This window comes from Asterias amurensis, chromosome 21, assembly GCF_032118995.1.
Source record: "Asterias amurensis chromosome 21, ASM3211899v1".
Lineage (NCBI taxonomy): Eukaryota > Metazoa > Echinodermata > Asteroidea > Forcipulatida > Asteriidae > Asterias > Asterias amurensis.
In genome coordinates this window covers 745,088-756,522 of record NC_092668.1, presented here as the reverse complement: position 1 = coordinate 756,522, position 11,435 = coordinate 745,088, and the positions used below count along the sequence as shown (strand labels likewise).

The following is an 11,435-nucleotide window of genomic DNA, read 5'->3' as shown; positions in this document are numbered from 1 at the left end:
TTCAAACTATTTAGGGTGCTACTATAAGTGTCAGCGGGCCCCGGATTTGTCCTCTATGCCCCCATGGTTGGCGATTGCTAGTGCCCTTCGAATTACAAAGTATCTCGATGGTAGGCCTGCATCATCTTTTGGTGCCCTCAACCAGTGGAGGAAGGATGGCCCAGATTAAGGGAGCATCCGTTGCTAAGCACGGAGCACTATTCTCAGAAAATAAAACAGGCAGTCACAAACAGTCCTGACACAGGCAAATGAAGGATTTACAGGAACAGCGGGGAAATTCCCTAAAGATAACTGGGAATTCTACCTCCTGAATGATCAGACCATCACACCCCCCCCCCCGTTACCAAAATAATCCAACATCCGGGTGTTGTGACTTTTTATTTCTATTTTCATTTCGCTGGTAAACGGCGGGATACCATTTTTGTGCTTTCCTCGTCTGACGTCACGCTCGAGCTAGCATAATTTATTTAATGATTCTTCGCTGGTTCCCGTCAAGCACGGATGCAACATGGTTTAGCGTGTGAAATAATTTCAACTCACTTGGAAAAGGTTACACGATTTTATCGTTTCCGGACTGTAACAATACCTAGCGGAACATTCTAAGTGACATTTCTCAAAACTCAATAAGATGGCGGTTGCGTCCTCGATGGAATATCCCTCTTCAAAATGGTACTGATGTTGAGTAGAAATTGTGAGTATAAAGTAGTTTTTGTAGTGTGTTTTTACGGGGTTCAAATCGTTTTGTGTGCAGGCTGGGCTATTTTGAACAGAGACACAGAGCCAGCAGACGGGGTGTTTTTCGTACGTGACCCGGCCGGCGACTGTCAAATAATGTATCTTGTTCATTGGACCATAGAGTAAGGATTGGACCATGGTTGAACTGCTTTGCATATCCTCCCGAACAAATGGAATTCCTTACAAATGTTCGTTTGGTCTGATCTAATTCTAATGTTTACTTTTGTTAAACAATTTTGTTGTTAATACGAATACGTTTTTTTGGCCTGTCTCGACTGTTCACACAAGTTTAATTTAGTCGGACGTTTGTCTGTCCGACACCGATTTCTTCCTCCATGGTCACGGTGTTCAACCAACCAAGGTTCAATCATGGAGCAAGGGTTCAACTCAACATGTGTTGAATTATTAAAGATTTAGACTAAAATGTTGTATCTGTCTGCCACCTTATCTCCCTCAGCTTAGGTCAAATTGAATCCTTTTAATATCTAGCTGTTCCGAATGGTTGACAATGGACAGACAGAAATGCATGCGGAATCTTTAAAGAGAAGTCAAGGGAGTAAACCCAGTAAACTGGAGCTCTGTTGGTACTCATTTTAAAAAATGTTTACATTTGCATATAATTTTTTTTCCGAAGATGCAAATATCAAAATTGTTAAAATTAACAATTTTTTACATTTGCATCTTCCATTCAAAGATGCAATTTATGTAAAACTTTAAAATTGTTAACATTTTAGTACAAAGCCCCAGTTACTGGGTCTAAAAGTAAAACAAAGAGTAAACTTTGAATTGCACAGAAAGTGTCAAACATTGGAAATTATTAAGACAAAATTGTGGTCTACAGCGTATTTGGCATTCTACCTCACTAATCTTATTCCTGTGCGCATGATGAGTGCGCGAGAGTTCTGGCCGTCAGTTCCATGAAATAGCCGCAATAGCCTCCGTGCCCCACCTGGTCGTTGCCCTTAAAATGCCTTGGTGCCCTTAAAATGCCCCAGTAGAATATTACAACCTCATAGGAGGATGCCTTTACCAAGGAGAAAATGCCTTGGTGCCCTTGCCCGAAGCACATATGTCTGAAATAGGTGAGGGCTACATTTATGTCAGTGTGTGTAACTTTTAATTTCAATGCAATAAGCAGGCCTCGTCTGTTTTAATAATGGAAAAGAATCTACAGTTGTTGAGTTTTGTTTGTAAGTTCATAATCTGCATCCCGATTGTAAATCAATTAACTGATGATGTATCATCAAGCGGTATGGAATTAGGTTTCTAAAAAATGACTACCACATGTGTGGCATTCCATGACATGTGTTAAATACGTAGAGGATGGACAAAATTACACAGAGTCGTCACCGTAATCTACCCGCTTAAATAACAATTAATATCGATATTTGGCCTTGGACAATTTTATTTCTGTGGTGATGATGTGTTCGTGTATAAATATCACATGTACTTGACCAGCTTTGCCAAGTTTATTCTATCTGTTGCCAATTAGTATTTATTGTTGCCAACTTTTTGCCAAACGGTTTAGGATTAGAGGCATAGCCATCCCAACATCAACTCGAATTGCAAATCAAATTCCTGATGCTTTTTGTAATCAACAAATTGTTCTTTATAAGAAGAGCGGTGGGCATGAACTTTGGCCAGACAATCATGGCATGCCTCATCCCAATTTCAGGTTTGTTCATTAACTGAGCTGAATGCACTGCAATGACCAGGGGGCATGGAGGCAATTGCCTCTGTTGCTCCAGTGAAGGCCCTAATGTAAGGATAGTACGTACACGCGATTTAACATAAAACTTGGATAGGTGTGTGTAGTATGTAAGCGACAATTGACACGTTTGTCTGTGATCTGGCTACTTAGGCCTACATGTACTGTAGCTTTTGTTTTTTAAGCCATAGTGCAGAGTGAACCATGTGACATGGTCGGGTACTAGAAGAACTTTCGCCTAGGACCTGACGTCAATCGCAATTAATCTTGACTGCACTATTTCGGGTGTCAGATTATGTGTTTAAACTGTCACTGTGCAGTGCGTATTTGTTGGCTAGGCTCGCAGAGGGAGATGCACACCATGCAATGTGACTCCCATAGTGGCACACTGTAGACATGGTGACATTATTAATGCGAGGCTGCTAAGCAATTTTAAAGTGCAAACGATTGTTTGATAATGGTTTCAGGTTTCGACCCTAGCAGAGTCTTTCTCAGAACACACACCTTGCATTCTACATGCATTGTATGCACAGAAATAAAAAGAATACAGAATGCAGTCAGAAAAAATTGCAATTTACTTAGAATGTCCAGGGGTCGAAATTGCCACTAGCCCGCTAGCCCGGGACTACCAGATTTACATCCGGGCTACTGATTTTTCCAGTTTGATAGCCCGACGGGCTAGTTGAATAATAATGCAAAAATCATCATCACAAACAATAAAGAACTATGTTATTGGTGTGTTGTAAAGTTTGAGCCGTGACGCGAGACATAACGTGGCTTTTGGGCTACCAAAATCTAATCAGGGCTACTAAAAATTATTGGTCACTAGCCCTGCTGACTACCATGGAAATACACTTAATTTCGACCCCTGCAATGTCAAATTTTTTTTTGGGGGGGGTTGAACAAAGAATTGACTAGAGTGGGATTCGAACCAACGACCTCCGGATTAACGTGCCGGCACGTCGTTGCTGGCACGTTAATCCGGAGATCGTTGGTTCGAATCCCACTCTAGTCAATTCTTTGTTCAACCCCAAAAATCATTTACAAATTTACCCAGTCAGTTTCCCTTGTGGTTTATATTGATAATGTCAAATTTTCTCTAAAATTTGTAGCAGATTACATTGTTGTATTCCTACATTATTTTCTTCCAGTCTTATACTTTGCTTTCACACTGTACTCCTCACAAGCCCTACAACATCGGACACTTCAGAGCTGGCCTAGGATATCCTATGAAAGCTGTCCCTTTTGTTAATTAATGAATGTACGTGGTATGATTCATTGTGACCTTGTAAATTTCTATGGTTGGTGTTTTTTTTGTTCGTTGTGAATGAATGTCATGAAAATTTTCTCACACACAGTTCGTGCACAGCACACAGAAAGTACATGTGGTTTTGTATTGATATTGGGGCGACAGAAGCTGGAGTGACAGAAACTGAAAGATAAAAAGTGATCTAGTTCTTTGCCTTCCTGGAGGAAATTCACAGATTTGTTTAAATCATAGTTTTGGTTTCACTTTTGTGTTGCAAGAATACGTTGCGATGAATATAAGCAGTACCGGGTAATGCACAGGTTGTCACATTGTACATTATAAACATGTTATGTTGTCTAATAAAAACCTTGCCTCCCATGCCTATCAACATTTATTTGTTCAGTAAAATGAACTGTGTATGATACCATCATCAAAAAAACTAAAACATGAATCCTGCCTTCATGTATAAGTTTGGTTGCTTGTATGTAGTGTAGCTGACTTAGTACAAACATTTGTACTAATTATTAAGGTCAACAGAGACAATAGCCTGTATTTGAACAAGTGCCATAAATATACTGCATTGCAGATGTTGGCAACCGAGTATTGTTCAGTTAAAACAAAAATTCAAGCTGCCAAGATGGACGCCGTGTAGTAGTTTACATCATGTAACGATGCCAGGTTTTATAGGTGGCTTAAGAATAAGTGTGCCATGATGGTTGCTGGAGTTGCTTTCACTTGGATTTCACCCAGAATCCATTGCAAATACCCAGAATCCCATTGCCGTCATGCTCCTTGTCAATGTCATTGCCTTAGTGGCCTTTTTGTTGTTTGGATGGTACAAATTAACTTGAAGTTCCCTACATGTACTGAAGAACCAAGTATTTGTGAAGTTGCAGACTCTGTACATTAGCGCATATGATTTATGACCACTTTACTAGCATTGCTGGTACAATAATGTAGGACTAGATTACACTTACTGTATGATGAAGGAAACCTATACGTACATAAAGGAAAAGTGAAACAGATTCACTGTCTGCATTTGAAAACGAAACAATTAATAAAATCACTTTCTTGACTTGGTGTTTCTGGTTGTAGAAATTACACGTAATGATCAGCTTTCTGAGCAATGTCCAGGAAGTTACACTTCACTAGTGACACATCAGCGAAAGATTTCCCTTTTATAAAAGCAGAGGAAAATGCTATACACAAAATGTATCAGTTCTGTTGCTAAGTGCTCATTAATTACGATTTGCTTAGTATTGTCATTCAGTGTGCACAAAATATGTTTGAAGTCTAAGATCTTGCTGTATATCAAAACTGCTGGATGAAAGTGTTCCTACATGTAGGCCTACATGTATGCTGTGGTCACTTGACTGCACTTGACTGTGGTCACTTGTCTCTTTGGTGGATCTCGTCTGAACCGCCCTTCTTTTTTATATCTTCCAGTTAATTCATAAAACTAGCCATTTGATTTCATAGTACAGTTTTATGCTTGTATGTTCCTTGATTGTGGTCCCTTGATTGAGTTCAAAGTAAACAGGGACGAGTATTATTGGTACTTTCTGAAGTAGAAGTGAAGACCAAACCAGATGACATGATCCAAACGGGGATACCCCATGAACCCCAGGAATGCGTCAGGATACAGGAAGTTATACTTTGCAATGTTTCCGCTTCCCTATTTTGACATTGCTTGCCTAAAATTATCACTTCCCCTTGTTTATAACACTAACTGACCATGGAGCTGTGACTGTGCACCTAGCAGGGTCATGACCTTATGGCCTGGACACCTGCTCCACTGGGTGAGGCTCAGACCATCAACAGGGACAGCTCGGAGTTGAGGATGCTAACATTGTGTGCAAAGAGAACGGCCCATTATTTGATAACAATAGGGAATCTAATATAAGCTGCTGTGGTAACAATGAGGATGTAACGTGTAATGTAAGCCGTTGGTTCTGCATTTGAAGAAAAAAAATAGAGGACAGTTCTTCTTCCTCGTTAAGACCTCGAAGGAAATGTTGACAGCAAATCATTTACAGCTAGCTGAGTGTAAAGCAGTTGAAGCATAACGTTCACCATACACATTTCCCGTATGACGTATTTATATTCTGGTTGTGTGTGAAATCCTGCTGGAGGAGATTGGGTACCTCATCACAAATTACATCTGGTCAATAATGGTATGAATTATTATTGATTTAAAAATATTAAATTCTCATCACAGGGTAACAGGAGTGTATTCACTTAATGCTCAAATGAATACTCCACTAGTCTAGTGGTGTTGATTAACAGTGTGTTCTAGGGCTTACTTGTTACAATAGATGGGTTGCAATACGCGTCAACTATTGACCACCATCTTTGATGTAAAACAATGGAAAATTGCACGCGTATGTGCTGCGCGTGACTCTCAGCCAATGGTAGCTCTTCACGCGGGCACAATCCATCAAATATGGCGGCCGATGACGTCTATTGCAATCCATCTATTGATGTGCATTTCAGAGTTTGCATTCCAGAATTTACATTTCAATGTTTGAGCTGAACAACCCAGACGCTCCAACTTCAGTCTTTGAAAGGCAAGGAATTTTGTTTCCATTAGTAAAGGGCCCAGCTACTACCCTTTTTAAAAAGTGTTTTAAAATTTCCGCTGAAACATTTCAAGTGTGACCGACGAAGGCCAAGATCAGGGCTTGAGTTTTTGAAAGAGCTAAGATTGATCTTAAGTTGTGTATCAATCTTAATTGTTAAGTAAAGTGTGATGTCACAATACAAATCACCATGGTGATATTGACAACTCTCATCTTGGAAGGTGAATCGTAGTGTTTCGTGAAATCAAACCCAGCTGGTCATAGAGGCTTTTCAAGGCAACCAAGCAACTGCCTCCTATGCCTGAAACTTCTCAATTTCATTCAATCTTGTCTCAATTTGCATTTTTTGTGAAACGAAGTTCTCCTGCGCTACACAAACTACATCATGTGTGGTATGACCTTCCACCCAGTTAATACACTGTAGTTTAAGGAACACGTTGCCTTGGATCAGACGAGTTGGTCTATAAAAATGCGTTTGTAACCGTTTGTTATAAAATGCACATGGTTAGAAAGATGTTTTAAAAGTAGAATACAATGATCCACACAAGTTTGCCTCAAAATTGCGTGGTTTTCCTTTTACTTTGCGAAATAACACGGTCGGCCATTTATGAATGTCCGACCGTGTTAGTCGACGAGGTAAAAAGGAAAACCACACAATTTCGACTGATACTTGTGTGGATCGTTATATTCTTCTTTTAAAATATCTTTCTAATCATATGCATTTTATAACAAACGGTTACAAACGCTTTTCAAAGACCAACTCGACCGATCCAAGGCAACGTGTCCCTTTAAATAAGCAGGACAGTTCTTTTAAGAACTGTAGAAGTCTCAAAAGTTTCGAAATCTACATGTACTCTGCGGCAGTAGAATAAAAAGCAAGACCTACATGTATTATTCCCAAAGAACAACAACAATCTTAGATTTTTGTTCTTGCTTTTAATTCTACTGCCTCAGAGTAGATTGTGGAACTCCTGAGACTCTAGCCAGCAAAGTAGATGCATGGCGATACTGCAAACCAAAAAAAAACAGCTTTCATCTCTATACCTCTCATTTAAATAATAGCACATAACACTGGTTATCATATAGGTTAACAAACAACTGAAAATTTTGTACTGCATTAAAATTTCAAAATACTGAGAGTTGAGAAAATTTTTGTGAGAAAATAAATTTGTAGAAAAAAAGGCTGAAGTCCATTCAGGAAATTAACATCACTAAAGAAGTAGTTCAACTGTCTCTTGTTGTTGACCCAATTTCATTGTTGTTTATTTTCCAGTTTGATCTTTCCCAGAGAGAGCCCAATCTTAATGAAAAAACACTTTGCAAGTGATACATAAGATCAACTAATAAAGTACAGGTATGCAGCATGGCTCGCTTTCGGAAACTGTGAATGTTGTCACCGAGGGGGCTCTTTCTGACCTCAAGCTTAGTTCCTAGATAAGTTCATAAGGGACCCACAAATAGTCCCATGAATCCACTGTGTTCACTGGTGAGACGCCTGTGGCATTTCCATCAATTGGGAATTAATAACGGCTTGGCGTTTGTGTGTTGCCAACCGCCAGGAAGAAGATGCTGCAATTGTATCAAGTTTTTTTTTTCTTGAATTGTGAGGCGAGAGGAAATGGAAGTAGATTTGTTGGTCAGGTCAGCGACTAGTATCCCAGTGTATAGTGAGCAGGATCCTTAATACTATTTGTAGGTTGTACCAGGAGTCAAATGTACAGTTTTCAATTTAAGTTCTAGGGTTCTTTGCAGTATTCTTCAAAACAGGGTGACATCCTGGACCCAAATTTACGAATTGAAAGGAGGTCCTTGAAATGTTTTTGTTTACTCGGTGTTTATATTTGGTTTTAAAAGTCCTACTGTGCAATTCAGGGCATTTAAAATTGTTTCATCTTTGTGATTTTTGTGAATTTGATCTGAAGTCAAGAAAATCAAAATCTTTTGTTTTGTTTTTGCATATCATCTGCGATTCACGCATATCAGGCCGCAATTCATGCGTATCAGCACCACTCCCTGGCTTGTTAGTGGGGAGTACCCTGAATTTTTGTAGGCCTATTTTTAATTATAACAGAAATTTTCTTACAATACTTTGCAACTTGCAAGGTCACCAACTTCAGTAAGGTACATCCTTGTTTCTTTGTGTTTTCTACGGCAATGTTTAAATACAAAACAAATTCATTTTCCATGACCAGAAATAATGTGTTTACGCTTGGATCACTCTTAAAATAAATGGCAATACAAATTTACTTGGCTAGAAATTGACAGCTTTCGATAGTGTAAAGGATTTTGAGAATCATTTCACTTTGAAGTGAAGTGGTTATGGAAAAGTAAATCAGTTTTAACTCCCCAAATGTGATTCTTAGAAGTGTTAAGACGAACGTTATGTAGGGTCCCCTCAGATTATGGATTCTTCTTCTTGCAAAGACATAATTCCTCCAGATTTTTGGCGAAATCTCAACAACACTACCACCACCATTTGCAATGAAATTTTCACAGTTACTTTAAATAAATTGTATATTTTAATATTTATATAGGATTATAACAATTAAACGGTTCCAAAACCAAAGGTACTTTCCCTTTAATAATGTTAGCAACTTGGCCAACACCCACATCGTGATGCTAATAACCGAAACCTCACATTTTTGTGTATACGGCATTCGCTATGCTGATACTAAATCCTGTACGTACGCTATACCGGTACACTGTTCAATCACTGTCATGAATTGTTTATTTTCTCTGCCAGTAATTATGTAAACATTATTATATAAAGACACGTATTTGGAATGTAAATTTGCATGCAAGGTGCTGACGTTAAAGAGTGGTTTAGTAAAACTGGGATTGGCAGTTGTGGCATGATAGCAGTGAAGAATGTTCAGTGTACATTGTACATGGATGGCTATTTGGTGACACACTTAGTACATATTACATACTAAATGAAAGTCCTTTTTCCATTACAGTATGTTGAACAAGACCTTTTTTTCTAAACTATTGAATTTTTAAGAGTAGAGTTTGTCTTTACATTTTCAGTGACTAGCGCCCTAGGATATTAGTTTACCTTCATGTGTACATTATATACCATCATGTACGGTACATATATTAAATTAAAGTTTTTTTTTCATTATGTTGAACAAGATCTTTCTCTAATTATTATAATTTTTTTCATAGCAGAGTTTCCCCTTTATGCTTTCAGTAAACTAGACTGTGAGAACGTTTTGGTCGTTTCACTCAGGGGCTCTCTCCATGGTCCAGAAGCCTTTTCACTATACATTGACCTACACTGTGTAGTATGTACATTGTTTGTTGCAAGCAAGATCACTTTGAGAGAGAATTGTAACTGGTCTACGGGTGTTATGACAAGCATTTGACAATTTGAACCATGGTTGAACCACATAGCAAGGACAATTGGACACTACGGGAGAATGCTGTATATTTTATTGGCACAGACTCCACGGTATTTTGAGCTGTAAATTGAACCCAACCTGATGGGCATTATGCATGGAACCTTAACGTCCATGAGAATCCTTAATTGAGAACCCAAGATGGACCGTAATAAGATTGACATCCCACAGCCCTAGGCTTGTTTTGAATTTGTCAAAGTCAGGGAAAGAATCGTCAGATCGTAGGCAAGGATTTAAATAGAGGCAGTGAATGGATTGTGATTGTCACTATTTGTCATGTAAGATATATGGCTCCGTCAATGGATTTGATTATAATTTCCTCTTGTTTTATTCACAGATGAACCTGAATCCTTAAGATCCAAGACAGAGGCAACATCGTCTTAACTGCTCAATGCTTCTCCGCCCATTTGGAATACTACATCTCTTGCCTCCCATGTTACAATAATCGTCCGCTGAAAATTGTCGGCTGAAATCGTCTGCTGACGTCTGCAGTGTCATGGAGGAAGCTTCAGAGTGACGACCATAAGAAATAAGTGTATGCGTAAGGAATAATTGCCATCCAGTAACACCCTACTGCCGGAGCCTATTAGCATCGGTAGCTTCTGTTAATCATCCAAACTGATTACCTCGTCATTAGTATCTATACTGACAATTAAAACGCTGCTTTGTTTGGAGACCATTAAGTAAGCCATGTGCTGAACTGACGCCGTTGAAACAAAACCGAAGGAATTGCTGATGATGCAATGGATTACGGGGTAAATTCTGTACTTTTCAGCAAATGTGAGTTATAGCCAACCTTGAGTGCTCGATAGCGCATGACGACATGTCTTCCTACATGGATCTACATTATATCAAATGCCTACAGAAACCACCGGAAGAACGAACCGCTAAGGTAAGGCATGATTCATATCAAATACATTTAGTGTGGGAGGGGTGCGGATGAATGAGAAACTAAAGAAAGCAGTTTGTATGAAAGGTTGTGGTTTTATGCAAGTTGGTTCAACCCAAATTACTATTTGTTGTTGTTGAATTGTCACCTATTTGAATAAAATTAACAGGTAGTACAAATAATTGCGCCAATCATCCTGAGAAACTCCGTCACCTTCTGAGAAATCTTGACTGGCTACATTTGGTTGAATGCCATCGCTCTATTGTTGTGATTAATTTCCTGCGGCTTGTGTAGGTGCCTTGCAAATATATTCATAAGTTGGTGGGTTGCAATACTGCTGTGGGTGTAGTCAAAGTAAATTCTAAAACTTGCCTTTAAGATTATGCAAGTTGGCAATCTACTGAATTAAAATTTCAGTTGTGAATATTTGTTGTTTGGTTTACGTGAACTGTAGAGTCTACCCAAGAACTCTACAGGCAGAGGCCTTGCAGGTTTATATGTCACAAGAAGAGGAACAAGTTAATTGTTCGAGCCAAGCCTTATTTGCAGTGAACCAGTCAGAATGATCCAATATCCACATAGTATTTTGACTGGTAACTTGTTTCTGTTGCCTAACAAATGTCCGTGCTAAGCAGATTTGCCTGTGTACATAGCAGATTCATGAGACTTGACCCTGACACTTGTCTGTCAATAAACATTGGTCGTTGTTCATCACAAACGTGAAAGCCTTCGTTGATCTGTGTACAAAAATAGAGTGGCAGTCAGTGATAACAATGACGACAAATGGTTGCTGAAGAAGCAGCCATGAGCAATGTTTCTCCCAAGAGTGTGTTTTATTGTTCTCCCAAGAATTTTGTGAAACTGCTGTTTCTATCTT

General features: G+C 38.9%; 1 protein-coding gene across 4 annotated transcripts in view; it reads left to right on the top strand.

Annotated features, from left to right (window-relative positions):
• The first annotated feature begins 509 nt into the window (after nt 1–509).
• LOC139952820 (rap guanine nucleotide exchange factor 2-like) overlaps nt 510–11,435 on the top strand; it is a 57,192-nt gene continuing 46,266 nt past the window's right edge. For all 4 annotated transcript variants that reach the window (XM_071952061.1, XM_071952060.1, XM_071952062.1 and 1 more), the window contains exons 1-2: nt 510–691; nt 10,007–10,561. In XM_071952061.1, coding sequence (XP_071808162.1) covers nt 10,493–10,561 — 69 coding nt within the window. In that variant the 5' untranslated portion in view covers nt 510–691; nt 10,007–10,492. The remainder of the gene's footprint in view (nt 692–10,006; nt 10,562–11,435) is intronic.